The 27,095-nt window shown below is 45.7% G+C and overlaps 1 protein-coding gene across 1 annotated transcript in view; it reads right to left on the minus strand.

Annotated features, from left to right (window-relative positions):
- KSR2 (kinase suppressor of ras 2) overlaps window positions 1-27,095 on the minus strand; it is a 425,537-nt gene that overhangs the window by 305,974 nt on the left and 92,468 nt on the right. The window contains exons 2-3 of the mRNA XM_006890405.1: window positions 19,525-19,665; window positions 9,293-9,443 (exon numbers count right to left, since the gene is read on the minus strand). Of these exons, the coding sequence (XP_006890467.1) occupies window positions 9,293-9,443; window positions 19,525-19,665 (292 nt within the window). The remainder of the gene's footprint in view (window positions 1-9,292; window positions 9,444-19,524; window positions 19,666-27,095) is intronic.

Raw genomic sequence — 27,095 nt, forward strand, 5'->3', positions numbered from 1 at the left:
AGGTGAGGATTTGTTTCACTAACATTTGCCTTTCCCCTTGGTTTGATCTTTTATAGTAAAGATTCAGCACACTTTTCCTGTAAAGAGTCACACAGTCAGCATTTCAGGCTCTGTGGGCTGCAGGGTCTCTATCGCACTATGCAATCCTACTGTTGTCATTGCTGAGTCAGAATCCACGCGATGCCATGAGTTTGAATGTGAAAAACAGGTGGTATGTCAGCTAAGTGCTCGGTTGGTAACTGAAAGGTTGGTGTTCAAATACACACACCTCCCAGCCCTGCGGAAGAAAGATCTGGCAATCTGCTCCTGTAAAGGTTCACTCACTCATTGCTGTGCAGTCGGTTTCAACTCAGAGCTGACCCTCTCCCAGGTTTCAACGGCTCTAGACAGCACAGAAGGTTACTCATCCTTCTCCTGAGAAGCAGCTGGTGTATTCGAACCAGCAGAGAAGTGCAGCCTTGGATCAGCAGGGGGACTCATGATGGATTATGCCCTCAGGGCTCCCTATTATGGACAAGAAAACCCCACAAGGCATTTCTGCTCTGGCCCATGAGTCAGAATCGACTGGACAGCACCCAGCAGCATGAGGCAGAGAAAATCTGTCAGTGAATGGATGTAGCTCTTTCCCAACAAAACTTTCTTTATAAAAGAAAGGGAGGACACAGGAAAGAACCGAAGGGAAATGGAAATAGAATTACTGGGCAGAAAGTCTGATTACACTGAGTATACTGAAATTTACATTACAAAGCAAACGTGAATGGACGGTTGCATAAGAAATTCGTTTAATTTGTAAACTTTCACTCACGTCACAGGGGAAAAAAGGACTGACTGGCATTAATATTATAAGATAAAGTAGATGGAGAGATAGAGTGGATCCTCTGGCTTAAAGATGATAACCACTTGCTATTGCTAGCTGTCTAGGATCTCTGGTGGTCTGGAGGTAAGGAGCTGCAGTGCCAACCCAAAGGTCTGAAGTTCGAATCCACCAGCTGCTCTATGGGGAAAAGATGGGCAATCTCCCCCGGTGATTTACAGCTTCTGAAAACCTGCCGGAGGGTCAGATATATCTGACTGAGCAGCTATGAGTTTGGTTTTTTATTGCTAGTTGCCAAGAATCTAGTTATACTTGGATATACACTAAAGGTCCATGGATGGACCTGCTGCCCTGGGCAAATCTGCTGTCGAGGACTTCAATGAGCTTTAAAAAGCAAGAATGTCTGTGGAAGGATTTAGTTGTGGTATTTTCAATTGCTTCATATGCATATGGGAGTTGGACAATGAATGAAGATGACCAAAGAAGAACTATAGTATAGTCTTTGTACTATAGTATTGGGGGGCAATATTGAAAATTCTTATTCAGTTCAATAGCATTCAACTCAATATTGGAAAAAATTGGAATCTACACCGGACTGCAAAACGAATAAGCACATCTCTGTTAGAAGTGCAGTCAGATGGTGTGACTCCCCCTCACACACTTTGGGTGTGTCAGCAGGAGGGGACAGTCCCTGGAAAAGGACATCATTCTGGGCAGGTCAGCAAAGGAGACCCAGATCCTCAATGAGACGGACTGCCCTGTGGCTGCCACACTGGGCTTGTGCACAGCAGAGACTCTGAGGACGACTTGGGTGCTGGCGGGGCTCCCTCTGTTCCACGTGGGGTCTCCAGGAGTCAGTCAATTTGAAAGCACTTTACAGCAACAAGCACTTCCACAGCATCCCACCGCCGATTTATAGACAAGCTGTTTCCCTGTGAAATGCCAGGCCTTCCCTCCAAAGGCCTAATTTCACACTGAAATTATAAAAATGCATCAGCTTGCTGACTCCTTCAGTGATTGCTCTTGCCACGGTGCTGAGTGGTCCGAGTAGAGGCTAGGACCGACTGGGTTCTGATCAGCAGAGCCCACATCATGACCCCAGAGCATACTAGGCTGAGAAGGTCCCCTCTCTTCGCCTTGGTTCTCTAACAACTGCTCCACCCGCCCCCCCCAAAAAAAAGACAACCCACAACTGTAAATACAGCAGTCCCTGCCCTCCGGGGTTGTTCTGAGGATTAAAGTAGCTCTGTTCTTCCAATCAGCTTAAAGCCTAACACAGGCTCAGGCTTTTGATAATTTTTCACGGTTGCTATTATTATCATAAGGTGGTTTCTGCTACCTATGAATTTATAATCTGAGCTCTTAAAGAGAAATAAAAGATAACTGTCCAATGGGTAACATGAGGTTAGAGCAAGAAAAATCCCTGCTTCTTATAATCATAGAGGGCTTTCTGGCAGAGGGGGCATTTCCATTGCATTTTGCTGCATCGTCAGCTGTCTAAGCCAAGAAATTTTTTCCTCTTGAGAAGGTGAGAGAAGAAGGTTCAAGCAACAAAACTGCTGTACTCAGAGGGTCCACACACCCAGGAGCACAGCCTGGAGGAAAACATCACACATTTTTTGTTTTTGTTTTTTTTCCATTTCAATCTCTTTTTGTTCAGTTACACTATTCTGAGTCCATTGGCCAAAAAAGACAGAAAAGGCACACAAGCAAGAGAACGATAATAATCTTCCTAACCCAAAAATAATGACTCAGCAGATCCAAGGGTGTTTTCTCCTAGACTTTATCTATAGATCAATTTTTAAAACTGGAAGTGGTGTGCAAATGTGGGTCAAATTGTCGCTGAAAGGGTGCCTTTCCTGACCTCCTCCCAAACAATAGCTTGAATAATTCTCATATGAGATTGCAAGTCAGTTTTCAAGAAGATCGTTAATCAAAGTAAACAATCACTTGGAAAGGAAATGAACTGGTACCTTCCTCTAGTTTTTGGCAATGTCAGTGTCACAGCATGGGGGCATTAACCTGCAGGGAACTCTGGTGGCCTAGTCATAAGAGGCTGTGTTGTAATCCCAAAGGTGTGCAGTTCTAATCCACCAGCTTCTCCACAGGAGAAGGATGGGCAGTCTCCTCCTGTGACATTTACTGCCTCTGAAAACCTGCTGGAGGGTCATCAGCTATGGCTCAGTTCTGACTCGACAGCACACAACAATAACAACAACAACCGGTTGCTATGAAGTCAATGAAACAACCCTACATTATAGGTCGTAAATCTTTATAGAGACAGGCTGTTACACTTCTCTTCCTAGGAACAACTTTTAGGTTTTAACCACAGGCCTTCCCATTAGCAGCCAATCACTTACGCACTGTGCCACCAGGGCTCCCTGGCTAAACTACAAACCTGCTGCCATCAAATCAGTTGCAACTCATAACACTGGTTTTCAAAGACTATAAATCATTCCAAGAGAAGACTGTGCTCTTTCTCCTGCAGAACACCGGGTGCGTTCACACTACCAGCCCTATGACTAGCAGCCCAATCCGTTACCCACCACCCCACCAGGGATCCCGACAGTCCCCAGCTAGCCATTCAAACCCTATTCTAGGTGCTGCTGCAAAAGGGCTTTGTAAAACTGGTGGTAGTTTACAGGCACTTTTCTGTAAGTAATGGAGATGTGCAGAAACATCAGGGTGGGCCTTATCTAATCAGTTGAAAGCTCGCCTGAAACCTGTTGAGAGCAGCTTCATGTCGGCTAATTCCTCCCCATCACACGATCTCTGAATATCTGTACTCCTGCTTCCACTTCTCTGTGGGAATCCTGACTGACCTCCCACTGGCTTTGGGAAGTCTCCCCATCAGCATCTTCTCGCCCTATTTTAACACTCTGCAGAGAACTAGTACGCCAATGGTCACACTTCCTCTTCTTCAGTGTTTCCCAAGATATATTCTGGAGCAGCACTGTGCAAGAGAACTTTCTCTGGTGATGGAATGTTCTAGAATCTTTCTCTCCCCTAAGCTACTCATGTACTCTATGGAACACTTGAAATGTAGCTAGTTTGAGAGTGGATGTGAGTTTTAAGTTTATGTCATTTTAATCTATCTCAGTTTAAATTGCCACCTATGTCTAGTGACCAATGTCCCCCTGGCCGGCACTAGAAGAGCCAGGCTGTCCTAGCAACCGCTGCACTCTGAGTGCCCGTGGGGGCAGAAATAGAGAAGGCGGCCAAGAGAGAAATGGAACGAACAAATAAGCCGTTTGTCTAAGCTCCTTCATGTCAGGTTCCTGTCACTTTGCAAGCGAGAATGCGAACCTGGTGCTCTGTACCTGGTGGTGGTTCTTGTCCACTCCCTGCCGAGACCACAGAACCATGGAGTTGGGGGACGGAGCCCCTGGTGAAAGAAGGACATCACAGTGCAAACACTAGACCCTGGCTGTCCGCCCTCCCAACGCTACAGCCAAGTGAGTAGACAATACGGCAATCAAGAACATTCTCATCCTTTGTTCCAGTCAGAGAGCCTCTGAGTGGAAGGCGGGGTTCTGGGGGCTTCCTTCAGCACCCACACCAGGAGGAAGCTGGAGAGTCTGAGGCTGGCCTATTTTGGGGCCTCTTTGCGCTGTTTGTTCCTGGCTGCCAGCTCCCTGCTCCATTCAGAGGAGAAAGAGAACCTGGAGAGGGGGTCACCCAGCGAGATCCAGGCAGAGAGGAGGGACACAGGGCCACAATTCCCTACCTCCAGACCCCTCCAGCTGCAGCGAAGAAAGTCACCACGTGTCACCGTGTCAACTCCAACTCCTGGTGGCCCCATGACTGTCCGAAAACTGCACCATGAGGTGTTTACAATGGCTAGATTTTCTGTTTCCATATAGATCAGCAGACTTTTCTTCCAAGGCACCCCTGGAAGAACTTGAACCCCCAACTTTCAGTTAGCTGCATGTTAACTGTACGTGCCACCAGAGACTAGGTAATAAAGTCATTGTTCACCAAGTCCCAAGAGAAACTGAGATTGCCACCAACAGAGAACACAAAGGCACTTCTCAGAGAGCAAGAGAGTGAGCACATCCTGGACCAGAGACAAAAGCTCTCTCACCTCCGTTCACTTGGTTTCTACATTATTTTATCCATAGAACTTGTGCTCCTATGTCATTGAACAAGCACTTGCCAAACCACATACAAGACCTTTCAGTGTATTATTTCATTGCTCTAAGATGGGCAGTCTCCTCCCATGTGATCAACTACCTCTGAAAACCCTCTGGAGGGTCAGCTATGAGTCAGTTCCAACCTGATGGCGCATAACAACAACAAGAGACTTCAGCTTGGGGCTGAGAGCTAGGGGCCTCATGGTGGCTGTGTCACGTCCCTCAGGAAGCAAAATCTGGTGGGAATAACATTAGTTTGTTCCCTAGATTGGAGATGGACAGGGATTGATAGAACACTCAAACTCCCAAGATGGTTAGAAGATTCAAGGTACCAACTGTCATCTGTGAGATTCAAAGAGAATTTAAAGCAATGACTATTCACAGATGGCTCACTGCTTCCCTCTGGTGGATATAACAAGCAAGTACATCAAACTGCGGAACTTCCTTGAACAAGCCTAACCTGGACAAGGTGCTGGGAATGCCAGGGTGGAGACGCAGCTTCCTGGGCCTGCCTTCAGGGAGGTTACTGTCAGAAGAGGGGGTGAGACAGGGAAACCGAGATCTCTACAAGACATGCTGGGTTTGTGACGTATCATTCACTGATCCATCCATTCACCCATGCATCTATTCATTTATTGATACATTTGACAGAGTCCTTGAGGCAGGAGGGCGCTAGGGGAGCAGGTCAGGGTGGCTGGAGGAGAAAGAGCAAGGGCAGGAACAGAGAGTGATCAAAGTGGAGAGGGAGGTGGAGCCGGTGGTGCAGACCTATGGCTTGCTGGAGGGACATGGCCAAAGGGGAAAGGCCAGCCCATGCCGAGGTCTGGGAAAGGCTCACACCAGCCTACACTGGATTTCACTGAATCTCAATAGAAGAGGCACACCAGAAGAGACAAGGCGAAGGGTGCAGACTGAAACAGACATGTCAGCAAGGATGTCCAAAGCAGAGAGGGCTCAAACTCAACTCCTTTCTGTCCAGTCAGAACCAACTCACAGCTGACCCTCCAGTGGGTTTTCTGTGGCTCTAAGTCACACAGGACGGCTGGCCATCCTTCTCCCATGGACTCGCTGGCGGAGTCCAACTGCCAAGGAGACATCACCTTTGACTTCGTCACACAATTCTCTATAGACAACATCACAGTCTTCAAATATTTAGGGTCTGAAAACAAAATGTGAGCACTGAGTGGGTTCCAAGTTAAAAGGCAAATCCTTAAGTGCTTTGCAATCTCCCATCGAGAAAGCTAAGGTAGCGGGCGGATTCCACAGGCCAGGCCGGAGGGAACTGCTCATACATATTCATTAGGTATGTGTGTTGCTTGCTATGAACATTTCAGCCTACCACACAATCCCATTCCCATCAAGTTAACTGTGACTCTTAGCCACCCTGTGGGCCGGGGTGGACATGCCCCAGAGGATTCCTGAGGTTGTAAATCTTTACAGATGTAGACTGCACGCCTCCTCCCAGGGAGAGGCTGGGAAGTTCCAATCACTGGTCTCTTGGTCTGTAGCGGTGTTGCATCTACTGCACCACCAGAGTTCTGTATTTGCAACAAAATAAACAAGATTTGGGGGGGGAACGGGGGGATTACTGCTAAAGCAGCCAACCACACAAGATCAAAAGGGGAGTATTTGCTGGAAGATAACTTTATGAAAGCAGCAAAGGTTAAGATATGAGGATTGATGAAAATTAGACTCACAGGGAAAAAGCTGGAAGAGTGCTGTAACGAAGTGGGGATTGTAATAAACACCATAAAACGTGTGTGAATGGTTGAATGGAAAACCAGTTTTTCTGTAAATGTATACACCACAAATCACCACATATATATACATGCATATATATACACACATGCATATATTTATATATACGCATACATATATGCACACACATCTACATATATACACATATATATACATATATATACACACATATATACACATGCACACACGCATATATATGTGTTGTTGCTATCAGGTGAGTTGAGTACAACTCAAAGCAACCCTGTGAGCAAAAGATCCCAACCCTGTTCTATCCTGTGCCATTCCCACACATCCTGACACACAAGAGCCCAATGCAGCAGTCACCAAGTAAATCCATCTGGTTCAGGGTCTTCCTCTCCTTATATAAATATACTATATATAAGGGAACTCTGGTGGCCTAGTGGAAAGAAGCTGTACTACAATCTCGGAGGTGCACGGTTCAAGGCCACCAGCTGCTCCACAGGAAAAGGATGGGCAATCTCCTCCTATGTGACTTACTGCCTCTGAAAACTCACCAGAAGATCAGCTATAGGTCTGTTCAGACTCTACAGTACACAACAAGAATAACATATCTGTATGTAGCTGGAGTTATATGCCATTGAGTCAAAACTGACGCATGCCTGACCCTCTAGTGGGTTTCCAGAGGCAGTTAATCGCATGGGAAGAGACTGCCTGCCCTCCCTCAGAGCAGCTGGTGGACCTGAACCTGTGCCTTTGAGACTGCAGTGCAGCTTCTTACCACTAGGCCACTAGAATTCATATATACATACACGTATGTGTATATATATGTAAGTGTATATACACAAACACAACTGCTGAGCTCTTACTTTGTACGAGACATTGAACTACACATACATGATAAAATGACCAATCCTTAGGTGCTTTATCGTCTGGTGGGACACAGAGATCTATAAAAAAATTTCTCCCACAGTGTAGGAAATTGACTAAAATACAATCTCCAAGCCCACTAATCACAGATTCTGACTCCCAGTGACCCTCTACCTAGTCTCGGAGGCTGAACACTTAACACTCTGCATAACCAGGTATCCTTTGAAGACTGCATAGTGACCTCCCAAAAAAAGACATCCAAGTCCTAGCCTCAGAACCTGTGAAGGAGAGTTTATCTGGGGGGAGGTCTCTGTGGAGTCGTTAAGGATCTCAGGACAGGCTCACTCTAGATGTAATTCAGACAATAAGTTCAATGGCCAGAGTCCTCATAAAAGAATGTGGAAGGCCAGTGGAGAGAGGGACACAGAGGGAAGACCATGTGGGGACAGAGGCAGAGATGTTCGTGAAGCAGCTGTGAGGGCCATGGCCACTGGCGCCCAGGAGAGAGGGCCAGGGAGCAGCTTCCCCGCAGAGCCTCAGAAGCAGTCCCTTACCACTTACTTAACTTCAGACCTCAGCCTCTCTGAGAGAAAATAAATCACGGTGATGTTTAGCCCCCCAATTTACCCCAAGGAAACCAGAAAAACTCAGAAAAAGTAAAAATTAAAAGACGAAGAGTGAACCTCCGCCAGCCTGCGTTCCCCTGATGACCTGCATGTTGCTGTGATGCTGGACGTTACAGCTCTGGTGATTCACATGACAGCATGGTAGCTCATGGTGGACAGGTTCCAGCGGAGCTTCCAGACTAAGATTAGGAAGAAAGATCTGGTGACTGACTACAAAAATCAGTCAACAGTTTTCTACGAAGACGGCTGAAAGCGAAGAAGGAAGCCCCTGCTCCTCCCAAAACTGAAGCCAAAGCAAAGGCATTACAGGCCAAGAAGGCAGTCATCAAGGGCAACCACAGCCAAAAAAAAAGATCCACACGTCACCCACCTTCCGGCGGCCTAAGGCAGCCCGAATACCCCCGGAAGAGCGCCCCCAGGAGAAACAAGCTTGACCACAATGTCGTCATCAAATTTCCCCTGACCACTGAGTCAGCAGTGAAGAAGAAAAAAGATAACACACTTGTGTTCACTGTGGATGTCAAGGCCATCAAGCACAAAATTAAACAAGCTGTAAAGAAGCTCTATGATATTGATGTGGCTAAGGTCAACACCTTGATTAGGCCTGATGGACAGAAGAAGGCCTATGCTCAAGTTGCTCCTGACTATGATGCTTTGGATGTTGCTAACAAAATTGAGATCATCTAAACAGTCCAGCTGGCTATTTCTCAATATAAATTTTTCTCACCATAAAAAAATATCAGTCAATAAAAAAACGTATGAGTCACAAAAATATTGTCGAGTAGAGTGGTCTCAAGCATGGACTTAACCAGGAGAGTGGTCCAGTGGTCCAGGAGAGAGGCCTACCCGTGGGGGTGACGATGATGCAAGGCCAGGCAAGTGGAGTCCTGTTGTGCAAGACTCACTATGTGGGTGCTGACTCAGTGACGACACTTCCAGACCCTAACTGCTCACTGCCGAACGTCCCAGAACCTCACACAGGTCCACCTTTCCTCTGTGCAGGAGTAGCGGCCTCTCAGCAGAGACTCCAGCATGAGAATCTTGGGGAGCAGCAGTGGTAAGATCAAGCCCCGCCACACCCCACCACCTGCCCAGATCTGTCAGGCATAGTCTCTGCCCAGCGGCAGGCTCACCTGACATGTGGACGGTCCTGAGGCAGGAGAGAGAGGCGTTGAGACGTGCGCACTCCTCCTGGTTGGCCCCGTACTTCTCCACGGTCTCGCACACCTGCTCATCCGTCATCTCCAGCAGGTCCTCCAGGCTCAGCTGGCCAGGGCTGATCTCCTGGAAGAGGAAGGGAGAAGGTGAAGCCACTGTGCCTGCTGTGATGGGGACACCATTGCACCTCTACACCACCCTCTAGGGGAGCTCGATGTAAATGGCCCTTGGGGGCCCGGCTGTACTGCAGAGGGGATGGTCCTGGACTCCCACATTAGACAGGTCTGGATTTGAATCTCAGTTCATCACTCATTACTTAGATGACCTTGGACAAGTCATTCAACCTCTCAGGACCTGTCATTTTATTGATCTGTAAAAAGGGGAGTGTATATATTTCATTTTTAAAGGCTCAAAACTATAGCAACAACAAAATGGTTGCCTCTAAGTCAATTCCAAACAATGGAATCACAGTTCGAAGCTATGATCTGTTCTGCAAAAGAAGGACAGGCAATCTCATACTGTGTGATTAACAGCCTCTGAAAACCCGTGGAGGGCCAGCTATGGGTCGGTTCTGACCCAAAGGTCCTCAATAACACAGTGGTAACCATATACACACCAGAGTAGAAGGGTAATGCACAAGAGCTTTCAGTGACCTTTTACTGCCTCTGAAAGCCCCCTGTGGGTCAGCTGTGATCGATTCGACTTGACACTACTCAACAACAATCTTTTAGAAGAGAGCTCTGATGGCCTAGTGGGTAATGAGCTGCACTAGCAACCCAAAGGCACTGGGATCAAATACACAAGCTGCTCTGAGAGAGCATGCAGTTTACGGTCTCTGAAACCCCACTCAAGGGGCTTTTTTTTTGCATTTTTTTATTAATGATTTTTTAATGCGACATATATTTTTACAGCATATTCTTTCCATTTCATTTTTCCCTATTCATTCACGTTGCACATTTTCCTCCCTGCCACCCCTCCCCCCAGTTAGTTTTTCTCTTTGAAAAGAAAAAAAGATCATTCATTGTTTTACAATCCCCCCAAGTCCACCGTACAATTTACTATGCATTTCTTTTTCTGTAATCTTGTCATGATAATAATACCTAATCCTATTTTCCTTTTAAACAGTTCTCTCCCTCATTTGTTTCACTACAGTATACATTATTTATCCCGTCTTAGGTTTCCCTGAACCCTGATGTCAGTCCCATTTTACAACAGTGGCATTATGCAGTATTTGTCCTTTTGTGACTGAGATATTTCACTCAGCATAATGTCCTCCAGGGTCACCCATTTTGTACAGTATTTCATGAGTTCCTTGTTTTTCAATGCAGCACAGTACATCCTTTCATTTGTTGATAGGCACTTGGGTTGTTTCTAGCTCTTTGCTATTGTGAACAATAAACATGGGCGTGCATATATTTTAGGTGGCAGTTCTGGTTTCTTTAAGGCATATTCCCAAGTAGTGAAATTGCTGGGTCAAATGGTATTTCTATTTCCAACTTTTTGAGAAAGCACCATACTGCCTTCCATAATGGTTGCACCATTTTACTCTTGCACCAACAGTGAATAAGGGTTCCAGTTTCTCCACAACCTCACCAGCATTTGCTATTTGCTACTCTGTTGAATTTTTCTATTCTTACTGGAGTAAGATGATATCTCATAGTTGTTTTGATTTGTATTCGAGGGGCTTCTATGAATCAGTTCTGACTTGAGAGCACAGAACAACAATTTCTTTGAAGGTATCTCTTCCGAGGCACTTCTGTATGAACTGAACCCTTCAAGCTTTTAGCTAGTAACTAACATATCTCCTAAGAATTTATGTCTTTGTATTGTGTTATTGGCAGAGTATCCAGTATCCCATGGACTAGCCAAGGAACAAACCAATCTGAATTGGAAGAAGAGCACACACGTGCTTCTTAGAAGCAAGGACGGTGAGCCTTTATCTCGCATTCTGTGGGCAACCATAAGGAGGGCCCAGTCCCCGGAAAAGGATGGCATGCTCGGGAAAGCAGAGGGTCAGTGAGAGAGAGGAAGACCCTCAATGAGGTGGACTGACATAGTGACTATTATGAAGGGCTTAAGCACAGGTGTGAAGATGGCACAGAACCGGACAGGGTTCCGTTCTGCTGTGCCCAGGGTTACTAGGGGTAGTAGCCAATTCAACAGTACCTGACAATAAAAGCAAGACATCCTCATCCACATACGTCAAAGCGATCTAATCTGTGTATGCCACTAGTGTTACAATTATATAATAAGTCCTGATGGTGTGGTGGGCCGAGTATCGGGCTGCTAATCAAAAGATGGGTAGTTCAAACCCACCAGCTGCACAGCGGAAGAGAGAAGAGGCACAACGTTCTGGTCAAGTTCACAGCCTTGGGGCAGTTCTGCTTGGGGTTACTGGGTCACCAAGTGTCACAATCCACTCATTGCCAGTGGGTCTGGTAAGGATGGCTTCTTGTGTATTGTCAAGTCAGAACCAACCCATGGCTGAGCCTCCAGTGGTTTACCAAAGGCAGAAAATCATAAGAAAGGAGATTGTTCATCATTCTACCATGTAGCAGGTGGTGGATTTGAACCCCATGCCTTTGAGTTAAGTCTTACCATTAAGCCACCAGAGCTCCCTAGAATGGTTCTCTAGGCTAAGGCTAATTTGTAGAAAACCTCTGCCCTCTTGTGGCCATCTCTGAGTACTGCAGTAAAATAGCAGTAAAATATAGCAACCTCCACAACTGAGATCCAACAAGACCCAACAATAAATACAGGTATCAGGGCAAAAACACCGCACAAGAAAAGAGCCTCAGGGCCAAAGTTAAAGTACAGTCAGTGGCCTTTCATTCAGTAGGACAGGGAGCAGAAAGAGAAAATAACAGAGTCACTGAAACACTTTCTCAACATCAGCCTCCCTCCAAGATCAGAAGTGCCGGTGTGGAGGTGCATCCTGTGTCAGCCTACTAACGGGAAAGTCAGCAGTTCGAATCCACTAGTCACTCCACATAAGGAAAACAGGCAGTTTCCTCCCATAAAGATCTACAGACTCAGAACCTGAGAGAGGGGCACCGTGGGTCTGAACCAATCTGACAGCTCAAAATTAAAACTCACTGCGGTGGAATCAGAACAGCTCCTAGCTGACCCTCCAGTAAGTTTTCAGAGGCTGTAAACTGCACAGGAGGAGACGGCCCATCCTTCTCCTGTGAAGCAGCTGGTGGGCTCAAATCACAGAGAGGTGCCACCCTCTTAGGTTATCAGGGCAACTCCCTACCCTACTAGGACATTGGGGTCTTGACAAAGTGATATCCAGGACCTGAACCTACGAGGAGTCCCCTTTCAGAGAGGACCACCCACAGCATAAAAGGATTCTCCTCTTTACTACAGAATTCATTTCTGCATTTTCACCCAATGATTTATCAAAATAAAAAGTTCAAACTACACTGAGGGTGGGAGGTAAAAAAGTACCAGTTCTAATGGCATAAAAAACTGAAATAAGAGTTCTGGTAGCCTGGGGCAAAAAGCTGCACTGCAATCCCAGAGGTGTGCGGTTCAAATCCACCAGATGCTCTGCTGGAGAAGGAGAGACAATCTCCTCCTGTACCAGTCAGATCTGATTTGATGGTACACACAAAAAAATAATAAAATAAAATAATTTAAAAAAACAAATAAGTCTTTAAAAACCTAGGCCAAAAGAGCAGATGTACTTGTGTCTGCTAAAATTATGTTAATAAAAGCAGAAATATACTGAGCATTGTATTAAGTGCTTCTCGTGGACTCTTTTAATGTCACAAAGCTAATGAAAATATTAATGCTATTAGGTGTTATCTGTGTACTACGACTCCTGTTGTTGTAATGTACCATCAAGTTGGAAGGGAATCATAGGTGACCCCCCAGCAAGTTTCCAGAGGCAGTAAATTGCATAGACGTGGATTGCCCATCATTCTCCTACAGCGCAGCTGGTGGATTAGAACTGTGCACCTTTGCACTGGCAGCAAATAACTATGTGCACCTCTGAACAAGGACAAGGGGAACAAACTTACAACTCCTAGGGGCACTGTAAACAACAGATTGGCACTGCACCCTAACTCCACAATGTCCAGCGTGCTCATGTCCAGGGTTACACACTGTCAATCTCTCTTTCTGAGGACTGTACGTCTTTCTCTGACCCACCGAGGGAGGGTCACTATGGGAGAGAAACCTTTCCCAACATGCTGTCTGATTCTAAGGCCTCTTGCCAACTTGCCCAATATATTGAGATGAAGTTTCATCATCCTGGTCTGTAAGGAGCACCGTGGTTGTACTTCCTCCAGAAGACATGTATTTGTTCTTCCAGCAGTGCATGGATATTCAGTATTATTTGCTGATATCACAATCAAAGACATCAATTATTTTTGTCTATTATTTGTTCATTAATTTTTTTTTTACTCCCTACTCCCTCCCTGATAACCATCCAAGAATGGTTCTGTGTTAGACCTTTACTCAGCTTTTTATAAAAGTAAGTTGGAACCAGCCCATAGGTGACCCTCCAGTGGGTTTTCAGAAGCAGTAAATTGGCTGGGAGGAGATAGTTTTCCAGTAGAGCAGCTGGTAGATTCAAACAGCGAACCTTTGGATTGGCAGCACAATTTCTTACCACTAAGCCACCAGAGCTCTCTCTTATACAGTATGTGTTCTTTTCTGACTTAGGACAGTCAACACAATGAATGAATGAATCCATGTTATGCTTTATTTCTTGAGTTCTTTATCATTCTTTAGTGTTGCATAGTACTCCACTCAGTGCTAAGTCTACCCAGTACTCTGTATGCAGGACAGATCATCCAGGAGGCTGGGCTTCATGAGGAGGAATGTGGCATCATTATGCCACCTACATTATGCAGATGACACAACCTTGCTTGCTGAAATTGAGGATGACGTGAAACATTTGTGTAGAAGGTCAAGGAATATGGTTTTCAATATGGATTGAAGCTCAACATCAAGAAGACAAAGATTCTCACCACGGGGCCAATTGGCATCACCATGATGGATGGAGAAGAGATTGAAGTTGTTAACAGTTACGGTTTGCTCAGCTCCACAATCAACACTCTTGACACCAGCAGTCAAGAAATCAAAAGACAAATTATATTAGGCAAATCTGCTGTCAGGAATATTTCCAAGTACTGAGAAGCAACAATGTCAGTCTAAAGACTAAGGCGTGCCTGATCCAGGCCATGGTCCTTTGGGATTTCTTGCTGTGCATCTGAGAGCCAGACAATGACTAAGGATGACAGAAGAAGAATCAATGCCTTCGAGTTGTGGTGCTGGAGAAGAGTCTTGAACATGCCATGGACTGCCAAAAAAACAAATCAGTCTGTCTTAGGGTGAAAACAAGTTTCCCCTAGGAGGCTAGAACTTTGCAGCTGCATCTCATATACTTTGGGCATGTGGTGAGGAGGGACTGATCTTTGGAGAAGGACATCAGGCTCAGAAGGGTGGAGGGACAGTGCAGGAGAGGAAGACCTCAGAAGAAAAGGACTGATACAGTAACTAGGGCAATGGGGGTAGATGTGTTGGAGTCAGTGAGACTGGCTCAGGACAGAGCAGGCTTCAGAACTATTGTACACAGGGGTCGCTATGGGTCGCAGGCGACACGACAACACATAACAACAGCAGTACTCCACTGTACAAATGTACCATAGTGGCTTTATCCATTCATTAAGAAGCGGGCTACTGGATTATGCTCAGCTCTTTGCTACTGTGAATAATGCTGCAATAAGCATTGGCATGTATACATCAGTTTATGTCATTATTCTTATTTATTTCAGATTTATACTTAGACGTAGGATTGCTGGGTCAAACTGTCTTCAACTTTTGAAGGAAATACCAGGCTGCTTCCCAAGGTGGGTGCACAATTTTCTATGCCCCCAGCAGCATATGAGTTCCAATAAGGAGAAAGCCGTCAAAAGGCAGAAGGTGAGAGACGGGCATCCAGCTCTCTTCAAGCAGGAGGCAGGGAGGTAGCCACCCACGAGAAAAAACACTCAGATCATTTTTAAACCTCAAACCTGGAACCAAGGTAGTCTTCTGTGGTCTTCTCTAAACCAAAACTCAGGTCATATTAATGAGCTGAGAACATGTGCTCTGAGCACTGTTCTTTTAAGGAATGATCTAGATGAGATCAAAGCAACAGTGGCGGCTTAAAAGGGTGGATGGGGAGCTTAGGGGCATCATGGAGCCTAAGATAAAGGTGAGGGGGATAATGTAGCAAATGGTAGCAACAAAGACCGCCCGTCTAGAAGAATGTGACCCACAGCCCTGAACTGTAAACATGGAAATGACCAGAAGAGGCTGTCTGTGTACAGTGGTGCTGCTGACTGTTGTCAAGTCCTCCCCAGGCCACAATGACCCTGTGGGACAGGAGAACTGCCCCATGGGGTTTCCAAAGCTGTGCTCATTCTGAAGGCAGAATGCTAGGTCCCTCCTGCCTCGGAGTCCCCAGTGGGTTCAAACTACAGACTCAGTTAGCATCTGACTGCTTAACCACTGTGCCACCCAGGCTCCCTCACTGTGTGAACACAAACTCTCAGCTGAAGTGTGTCAAGTCACTGGCTTTCCAACATGGTAAATTCTAACAGGAAAAAACTCCCCATCTTCCTCCAAAGAGCAGCTGAGGGATTTGAACTGCCAGAGACAGTATACTTCCACTAAAATACAAATTTTCCAAGGGGTTGTGAAGGGAATAGTATTTCAGTCCTACAGACGTGGGGACAGTGGGGGGAAAGCCAGTGCTTGCAGGTCAAACTCAAGCTGGACTCTGTTGCCAGACCCCAGCCAGCTGCTAAGCCTCAGCTTCCTGTTGGCCAATGGGGTTAGAGATGTACTTTGTGCAAAGGCCGCTGTGGGGCGTCCTGGAGTTCCATTCCAAGCCTCAGAAGCAGGAAGGCGCCTGTGCACCCTCAGCTGCCAACAGTGTAAATGGCCAAAATGCCCAGAGCTGAGGGGAAAGAAAACACAACATGGTCCAGGCACACGTTGGTCTGTCACTCCTTACAGATACTGCCTTCTGTTACAAGTGGAGGCCTGTGGCCCTCCTGCATCCAGCAAGTCTGTGGGCGCATTTCTCCAACGGCACGACACTCACTTCATGTCTTTCTCCCAATATTTCATAGTTTTTCATCACGTTGGTTTGAATCCACCAGCTGCTCCACAGGAAATAGATGGGCAATCTCCTCCTCTGCTAATTACTGCCTCTGAAAGACCGCTGGAGGGAAAGCAATATCCCACAGAACAGACTGCCCAGAGAACATGCAAATCTGTGTGGAGGAAGTGCTACCAGAGAGCTGCTTAGAGGGGAGGATGGTGACATGTTGTCTCATATGCTTTGGGCATGTTGTCAAGAGGGGCCAGTCACTGAGAAAAAGACAGCATGCTGGGAAAGGTGGAGGGTCAGAGAAAGAGAGGAGGACCCTCAACGAGACGGACTAAGCCAGAGACTGTAACAATGGGTGTGAGTATATCACAGATGGCAAGATGGCACAAGATTAAAGAGAGCTTCTTAAATGTAATTGTTGTGATGCTCCATTGAGTTGAGTAACAATGGCTCAAGTATATCACAGATGGCAAGGACAGCACAGGAAAGTGCAAGGTTCACAGGGATGCGATAAGTCGTGGTGAGCTTGATGGCACCTAACAACAAGAGTCAGGTGTGGTGTGGCGTGGTGCATTCTACGTTGGACTGCTAAACTAAAGGTTGGCAGTTTAAATCCACCAGACAATCACAGCTCTCCTCTGCCACGTAGCGTGTGCTGTGTAGAAGCACTCTGTAGGGTTTTCAAGACTGTGACCTTTTGGAGGTCACCAGGCCTTTCTTCCGAGGCACCTCAAGGCAGATTTGAATTGCTAACTTTTCAGCTAGTAAATGAGTACATAACTGTGTGTTCCACCTAGGAACTCCATAGTCATTTGGCCACAATTATAAAACTTAAAAGATCATGTGAGAAAGATATTCGAATGACAAACAGACACCTGAAGAAATGCTCCAAATCACTGGCAATAAGACAGATGCAAATCAAAACCACAATGAGCTACCATCTCACTCCAGTAACAGTGGCAAAGTTTAACAGGGCAGCAAGTAAAAGATGTTGGAGAAGATGTGGCAAGAAAGGAACTCTTATCCATTGTTAGTGGGATTGTAAAATGGTACAACAATTATGGAAAGCAGTTTGGTGCTTTCTCAAAAAATTGAACATAGAAATTCCATATGACCCATCTAATCCACTACTTGGAATATACCGAGAATATGATAACTGAGGCACAAACTGAGATTGGTACACCAATGTTCACAGATGCTTTATTCACCATTGCAAGAATGTGGAAATAGCCCAAAGTCCAACCACAAATGAATGGATTAAGAAATCATGGTACATTCACACAACGGAATACTATGCAGCATGCAGGAGCAATGATTTTATAAATTATTACCTAACTTGGGAGGGACTGGAGAATATTATGTATGCTGAGTGAACTAACTCAGTCCCACAAGAATAAATATTGTATAAAACCATTATTGAAGAATGAATATAAGAATCCAGGAGAGGTGGGAGAGGCAGAGGGATGTGAATTAATCACCAGGTTGTACAATTTGATGGGTGAGGGAAATGGAAAGAATTTGTTCAAATTTGTATTCAAATTATGTAAATAAACTAGTAGAAAATTTTAAAAAATTTTTAAAATAAAAATTATTTTTTTAGAAAAGATGATGTGAGGTGCAATAGTATAACAGGTGTTGTCCTTAACACAACAGCTGGCCGCTGAGTCCATTATGCAAACTGGCTTATTAGGAAGGGTCAGTCCTGGTTTGTGTACACTGGGGGCCTAGATCCCGAAGGTAAGGAAATGTCACTGTCCTTCAGCCCTCAAGGATGTGCTGTGACCTGGCAAACACACAGGAAACGTCAAATGCTCCTGCTAAGTTTAGTGACTCAACTTGAACTCAGCTCCTCACTTTTGAGTTGGAACCATCTCACAGCTGATCCTCTAGAAAGTTTTCAAAACTATAAATCCCACAGAAAGAGACTGCTCATTTCCTTCCCTCCGAGAAGCTCGTGGATTCGAACTGCACACCTTTGGGTTGGCAATGCAACCTACTCAGTAGGTCACCAAAGTTCCCTCTGCTTAGAGACTAGAACATTCATTACATCCAAACTTTGCAGCAGTAGCACTAAGCAGCAGGCATTTCCCAAGTGCTGTGAGTCACAGCCTCTGAAACCTGCTGGACGGTCAGCTATGAGTGGTTCTGATTCAACAGTGATGAGTTACGTTGTTGAGGCTCTTAGGCACCACAGCCCGCATAGCACAGTGGGTCATGTGTGGGGAAGCTAACCGAGAGACTGGTGGTTTGAACCCAGCAGCCGCTCAGCATAGAAAAGATGCAGAGGTCTGTTGCCATGAAGACGGACAGCCTTGGAAACGTCAGGGGCGGTCACCCCCTGTCCTGAAGGGGAACCGGGTGATTAGGTAGAAAGTCAGGAGTGAACCATTTCATATGTCCTGTATATCTTATCATGGCAACTATTCTAGAAGAAGGGATCGCTTAGCCCACTTTGTTGTTTGTTGTTATTGTTGTGTACCGTTGAGTTGGAACTGACCCATAGCTGAACCTTCGGTGGGTTTTCAGAGGCAGTAAATCACATGGAAATAGATTGCCCATCCTCCTTCCGCAGAGCAGCTGGTGGATTCGAAAAAAGCACCTTCAGGATTGCAGCACAACTTCTGGCCACTTGGTCACCAGGTTAGAGATGGGAATACTCTCATTCTTTGACTGGGCTGCCCAAGATGGTAGTCACCAGCTTCATCAAGTACATTTATTTTGTTGTTCTTTTTTCCCCCATTAATTAAATCTAAATGCAATTACAACCTCAGCTCCTCAGTGGGCCACACTAACCACATCTCATGTTCTCGGCAGTCACGCATATCTAGTGGCAACAGCACTGCACGGCACGGACGTAAGATGTTCTCATGGGAGAGAAAGTTCTGCTGGGCCACCCAGCTCTAAAAAGGAAGATGACCTGTCTGAGGGGATTCAGTTAACACACACCAGAGCCCTGAGTGGTTTTGGCAGCTACCTGGATAGCACTGGAGATGTGTTACTATGTGCCAGGGGCCATGCCTGGCACGGCCAATAACCACTGCCTGAGGGGTCCCCAAGGGGTGGCTGCCGGGCGCCAGAGGACAGGGGACAGTTCACCTCCAGAACTTCCTTGCGCACATCGACGATCCGGAACCAGTGCCGGAGCCGGGGGAAGCCCTCCAGCTCGGCGCTGCGCTCCTGCAGGGCCACCTTCTTCTTACAGGACAGCTGTCGGCTGAAGTACTTCACCAGCTTGCTCTGCGGAGACAGAGGGACAAGGACACATCTCAGAGACACTGTCACAAAGGTGAGAGGCAGCGATGAGCCCCTGAGGAGGCTTCAACTCTCACTTTCTGACCAGCTCCCTGCTGTGTTGGTGAAAAGGGGGACAAGCAGGTCTAGGCGCTGCTGGGAGGCCCACGCGTTGGTCCCAAACCAGTGGAGGAACACTGGACCGTGTCTGTCTGCCTTTCCACCCCCACCACTCCTTCTGTCACTCTGTGGTAGCATGGTGGCTTGTGTGTAACTGTTCTGATCCTGGAAGCCATGCCACTAGTATTCCAAATACCAGCAGGGTCACCCAGGGAGGACAGGTCCCAGCGGAGCTTCCAGGCTAAAATACACTCGGAAGGGAGGCCTGACGATCTACTTTTGAAAAAGCAATCAATAAAAACTGTGCGGTTGACAACAGGACACTGTCCAATATACTGCAGGAGATGAGATCCCACGGTTGGCAGATACTCAAAATTCACAAGCTGTGTGAGATGCTGAAGGACCAGACAAGGTTTCAGTCTGATGTATGTGAGACTGGCGTGAGTCAGAGCTGACACAACAACAATCTACAAGCCAACCACAGATGGCTCTGGACCCCTCAAGCCCCACTTGTAGGAATCTGTCTACAAACATCACGAACACGATTCCTGTACACGGAATGCTCAACATGTGACAGCAAGTGTTTCCAACGGGCACTACCCACGGCCCCTCTGAGGTCTTGTCTCCAAGGTCCTAAACTTCATTTGAACCTAGTGCAGAAAACATTTCACATGGGCTTGAGTCCTTCTAGCAGCTTCTCACATTTCTTTTCTTTTCATATTTTTATTAGAATTGAGAAAAAAATTTACAAAGCATATTGGTTTTCTATTCAACCCTTCATACACATTGTTTAATTACAATTATATTTATTACAATCTCCGCGATGTAATCCCACTTTTCCCACTTCCCCTGCCCCCCTGTGACTCTCATTTCCTTTAGTCCTTCTATCCTACCCCTTCCTGCTTGCAGGGCTTTCTCTTTGGAAAAATGCTGCTCTTTTGACCTGATATGGTTATTCTAAAGAGTGAGAGCCTCCCTGGGTACTGATTATTTGGACAAAAGTCACCAGCTGGTTTTCACATTGTATATGACAATGGACTCTGGAACTTTATGTCAAACACACCCATACCTCTGCTCTGGCTTCATACACTAAGGAGTGGGTTAGAGGGTAATTAGCTCAATTTGTGTTGAATACTTTCAAAACTGTGTCCAATGTCCAGTGGCAGCCACCAGCAAATGGAGGCTAATTAAGCTCTGGGTGTGGCTGGTAAGAAAAGGAACTCTTAAAAAAAAATGAAAGAAATGGAACTCTTTCTAATTAATGAGCCCTGGTATCGATGTGTATTGAGCTACTAACCAAAAGGTTGGCAGTTCAAGTCCATCAACCACTCCATGGGAAGAAGATGGAACAGTCTCCTATTAAGACTTACCCCCTCAGAAACCCAATGGAGAGTCTTCAGGAGTCACAACTGGCTCACTAGCAAGAGGGTTTTTAAGGGTAACTAATTTGAAGAAGCTCTGGTGGCTTAGTGGTAAGAAGCTGTACTACAAAGTGGTTAGAAGCTGTACTACAATTCCAAAGGCCCACAGTTCAAATCCACCACCTGCTCTGTGGGAGAAGGATGGGCAATCTCTTCTCATGTAGTTTATTGCCTCTGAAAACCTGCTGGAGGATCTGCTATGGGTCGATTCTGACTCAATGGCACACAGAAACAACAGCAATTTAATTTTAAAACTGAAACTGTGTGAATAAAATAATTTCTGTCAAATACAATTTTATCATGCTAGTAGAACATTTTACTTTGACCACTGAAAATCTGCCATCAAAATAGAGCTGGCAGTGCGAAGTACACGTCGACCTCAAATAATTCATGGGGGGGGGAGTGGAAATGGCCTTGTTAACATTTTTTCCTATTGATTACAGGTTTAGGTGATTAATATTTTTTGGTGATAATATTTTTAAAATATCAGGTTACCATTGCATTTCCAGCTGTGTGAATCTACCTTTTTATTGTGATTAGAGCTTGGTTTGTTCAAATAATAAATCAATCTTTAAAAAAAAATATCAGGTTAAATAAAATTCATTGTGAAGATTAAGTACACATATTTCTTTTGACTTTGGAAGTTGCTGCTAGAAACTTTAAAACTTCTCTCATGGCTCCCCGCTGTCATCTGCCTTATCATTCCAACAAGTGGAGCTTTACGGTTCGATTCTATTGAACCAGCTAAAGATATTTATGCAGTTTGGGCTCCAAGTTGAAAAGATTCGTAAAATATTGGAAACAAGTCAATTCTCCAACAATAGGAAATAGCATAAACAAATTATAATATTCACAGGGCAAAATATCATCAATATTAATATGGTAGACAGTTTTATAAAATGATACATGTACGATGTTAATTGTCATAAGATGCCATCAAATCAATCTCAACCCAGTGAATCCATAAGACAAAGCAGAACTGTCCCATTGGGTTTTCTAGGCTGTACTTTTTATGGGAAAATAAATAATGCTGTCAAGGGCCTTTCTGAAGTCTTTAAAGCTCTAAAGTACTACTGAACAAGGATGTCACTCTAAAGACTAAGGTGCATCTGGCTCGAGCCCTTGTATTTTCAATTGCTCGATATGCATGTGAAAGCTGGAAAATGAGAAAGTGAGACTGAAGAAGAACTGATGCCTCTGAATTCTGGTGTTGACAAGATTCAGCGCTCAGTGCTATGGGGTTGGAAGTGACTCATAGCTGACCCTCCGGGGGGTCTGGAAGCTATAAATCATAGAGGAGGAGACTGACCATGATTCTCTCTCAGAGCTGCTGGTGGATTCCAGCCGGTGCAGAGACACCATCTTTGGATCAACGGCATAACTCCCTGAAGCCTACACCACCAGGGCACCCCAATGTTGGCAAAGAATATTGAATTATATGATGGATGGCAAAAAGAACAAACAAATCTGTCACCGAACAAGTGAAACCAGAGTGCTCCTTAAAGCAAGGATGATGAGACCGTCTCCCACACACACTGTGAGCATGCCACCATGAAGAACCAGATCATGCTGGAAAAAGGAGAAGGTCCCCAGAAAGACTCCAAGTGGTGAAGGGACACAGTGAACCATGATCACAACAGTGCCTTCAGCACAGCAGAGGCTGTGAGGGCAGCACAGGATCAGACAGCACTTAGTTCTGTTCTACACGGGTCACTGTGAGTCAGGGCAAATGCAGTATCACCCGACAGAGCACCAGGTCTTTTTCCCGTGGAGTCTCTGAGTGAGTTTGAACCATCAGCCTCTATGCCAGCAGCTGAGTAGGCCACCAGGGCTCCTTACACAGGTGCAGGGGGAAAGTCTGCAGCAACATGCGACAACAGCCGCCTGTGACAGCGCAGCAAAGATGACCTATTTCCACAAGCCCAGCAGAGGCTGTGAGGACGACGCAGGCCCAGCCAGGGTTGTGCGCAGGGTCAACAGTGTACTGACTGTCCGTGAATCAGAGCCAACTCCAGCTACCTAACAACATGCCTCCTGTCTGTTTCTGTGGATCAACATTAGAAAAATTTCTCTTTCTAACCTGTTCAGTGAGGTAGGGGGTGGATTAGAATAAATGAAGGTTGCTGTTGTTGTGTGCCGTTAAGTCAGAGCTGACCCATAGCTGACCCTCCGGTGGGTTTTCAGAGGCAGTGAATCGCACGGAAGGAGATTGCCCACCCTTCTCCCGTGGAGCGGCTGGTGGATTTCAACTGTGTGCCTTTGAGATTGAAGCACAGCTTCTTACCACAAGGCCCCTAGAGCACCCTAAATAAGGTTATACATGAGCAATATCTTTGATCACTAATGCTATCCAATGCAAATGAGAAGGAGGGGAATTAGAAAGAAAGCGGGGGATCCCTGGGGGCATAATGGGTTAATCACTGAATTGTTGGATGGATTGAACTGTGTGCCCCCCAAACACATGTAGGCATGTACGTAATGATACATTGTGGGCTCTATGTAATATCCACCATGAGCTGATCTATCAAACAGTGAGGAAAGGATTAAGGTTGGACTGCAACACCCCCTAATCCATCACAGCCCTAAACGTAGGTAAAGGGACTTCCCCTGTGGCATGGCCATACCTCTCATGTCACTAAAGATAAAAGTGGGTGCTCTGGTGGCTCAGTGGTAAGGAGCTGGGCTGCCAACCCAAAGGCATGCAGTTCAAATCCACCAACTGCTCTGCAGGAGAAAGAGGGGCATTCTCCTCCTGTGTGTTTTACTGCCTCTGCAAACCTAATGGAGCGCCAGCTATGAGTTGGTTCAGACTTGGCAGGACATGACAACAGAGATAAAAGGGCAGGGAGTGAGCTGAGAGTGGAGTGTGTCTTTCTAGCTCTGGGCACCTTCTCAAGGAAGCTCCTGGACCTCAGGGAGTAATCACAGCCCACCAGACCTTCCGCTAGAGCTGCATCCTGAACTTGAACTTCTTGCCTCCTGAACTGTAGGAAAGAGAGTTCTGGTGGCCTGGTGCACAGGGAGTTGCACTGCTAAGGCAGGATGTTTGGGTTCGAATCCACCTGTGGCTCCACAGGAGGAAGACGGGCAATCTCCTCCCTTGCAATGCACAGCTTCAGAAACCTGCTGAGGGTCAGCTATCCAGTTCTGACAGGATGATCTTTGGCTCTGAGGAACCCCAAGATGAGATAAGCCACCAACCTGCAGCAGACCCCAGACACATGGCCAAGAATTGCTGGCTGTACGCACCTCAGCCTCTATGGTTGTGTGTGACTCAGTATGAGAGGCAGGGCTAACAGGTACACTATGCCGGCAACTCAAGGATATCTGGATTTGTCTTCAAAGCCTCTCTCAAATGTCATCTCCGCTCCTTGTCAATTCTTCCTTGGCATTTGAAACACACTCTAATGTGGAATGTATCCCTTTTCTTGAGTTGTAGTTGACAATGAACACGTTGGATATTTTTAAAGAGTTAGACTCCTCTCTAGTTTTGAAAGGGTAAGTGGAATAACAAAATTAACTCCTAGGAAAGCTATTGGAGACTAGAGCTGTCCTACAGGGTTTTCAAGGCTACACTTTATTATAATTTGTTGTTGTTGTTGTTGTGTGCCATCGAGTTGCTTGCAACTCACAGCGACCCTATGTACAACAGCTGTAAACCCTGTTCTATCCTGGGCCAACCCTACTATCTCCGACACATTATTCCAGTCACTGAATCAATGCTCCTCAAGGATCTTCCTCTCCTGCGTTGTCCCTCCACACTCCCAAGCATGACGTCCCTCTCTAAGGACTGGTCCTTCTTTGCAACATGTCCAAAGTATGTCAGACGGAGCCTCAGAATCCTTGCCTCCAAGGAGCAGCCTGGTTTCACCCTCTCTAGGACAAACCTGTTTGTTCTCTCAGCACTCCATGGTACATTCAATACTCTTCTCCAGCACCACATCTTAAAGGCATCAATTCTCTATCATTATGCTAAATTAACTCAGTCCTATAAGAACAAATATTGTATAAGACCATTTTAGAATAAATAGGAGGATCCAAAGAAGGGGGGAGTGTAGAAACAGAGGGCTGAGGTGGGCGGGAGGGGCAGGCAGGTGATAATCACAGGGTCACACAGTTTGATGGGAGAGGGAGGCAGGGATGAAGGAAATGGGGAAGATTTGGTGTGAAAAACAATGTATACAAGCTTTGTAAATAAATCAGTATATTAATTTATTATATAATTATATTATTTTAGTCCAACTACCAACCTTTCCCCTAGCAGCCAATACTTTAGCTACTGTGTCTTTAAGTCTCCTTAGTGATGTTGGCATGATAATAAAAAAGTGTGGTGTTCACTTCAGCAGCACATATACTAAAATTAGAACAATACAGAGAAGATTAGCATGGGCCTTGTACAAGGATGACACACAAATTCATGAAGTGTTCCATATTTTTTGCTACCAAGGACCCTTTAAACTCAACTAAGACATTTAAAAAAAGGAAACTCCATTTATATTGCAAATTTGTTCCCTTATAAAAGATACATCTGGAACTATGGTGCCATCCCTCAGACCTGGGGAGGCCCAGAATACAATGACAAACACACTGGCTGTTGTGGTGACAATGATCCAATTGACATGTGTGAGACTGGAAGCAAAGTGTATGCAAGAGGTGAAATAACAAGTGTGAAAGTCTGGGACATCGCGGCTATGATTGATGAAGGAGACACCAACTGGGAAGTCACTGCCATTACTGTGGACAATCCTGATGCAGCCAATTATCACTATACTAATGATGTCAGATGGCTGTCGCCGGGGCACCTTGAAGCTACCAAGGGCTGGTTGAGAAGGTATAAGATTCCTGAAGGAAAACCAGAGAAGCAGTTTGCTTTCAATGCAGAATTTAAAGATAAGGATTTTTCAACTTTTATTATTAAAAATACTCAAGCATGACTGACTAAGAAAACTGATGGACAAGGAATCAGCTGCCCGAACACAACTGTGACTGAGAGCCCCTTCAGGTGAGACTCCGATGCTGCCAAAGCAATTGTGGATGCCCGACCACCACCCTGTGAATCTGCCTGTACAGAACCAACCGATGTGGACAAGTGGGTCCATCACCAGCAAACTAATGCAATTTCTCTGGAAGATAAGCTGATATTACAGCATCCCTTTCATGTGGAAAAATTAGATGCAAATGTAATAGCTTTTCAAAGCTTTCAATTTATGAAACTAATCTAAAGTGAATTCTGACAAACACTATACATTCAGAATGCTGTCTGTCAAAAAGAATTTCTCACATTTCAGTGAGGACTGCTTGGTACATACTTACATATCAGTATGGCTGTAATTTGGAAAATTTGGGAGTTCTTTGTGAGTTGTTGTTGTTGTTGTTATATGCTGTTGAGTCGCCTGCGACTCATACCAACCATATGTACAACATCCTTATACCCTGCTCTATCCTGTGACAACCTTGCTGTCTCTGACACGCATATCCCCATTACCCTAGTCACTGAATCAATCCATGTCATCGAGGGTCTTCCTCTCCTGTGCTGTCCTTCCACCCTCCCAAGCATGGCGTCCCTCTCCAAGGACTGGTTTTTCATTGCAATATGCCCCAAGTATGTCAGACGGAGCTTCCAAATCCTTGTCTCCAAGGGTAGATGTGTAAAATAAGCACATATATGTGTACTATGTATTGTTGCTGTTGTACCATCGAGTCAGAACCAACCCTCTGGTGGATTTTCAGAGACAGTTAATTGCAAGGAGGAGATTGTCCATCCTTCTCCTGCAGAACAGCTGGTGGCCTCAAACTGCAAGCCTTCAGGATTGCAGCACAGTTTCTTGCCAGCAGGCCATCTGAGCTCCCTGAACCACTATAAACACAAGAGTGTCTGAGAGCTCATCAGGTGTG

This window comes from Elephantulus edwardii, unplaced genomic scaffold (assembly GCF_000299155.1).
Source record: "Elephantulus edwardii isolate Elephantulus edwardi_28Jun2011 unplaced genomic scaffold, EleEdw1.0 scaffold00089, whole genome shotgun sequence".
NCBI classification, from domain to species: Eukaryota; Metazoa; Chordata; class Mammalia; order Macroscelidea; family Macroscelididae; genus Elephantulus; species Elephantulus edwardii.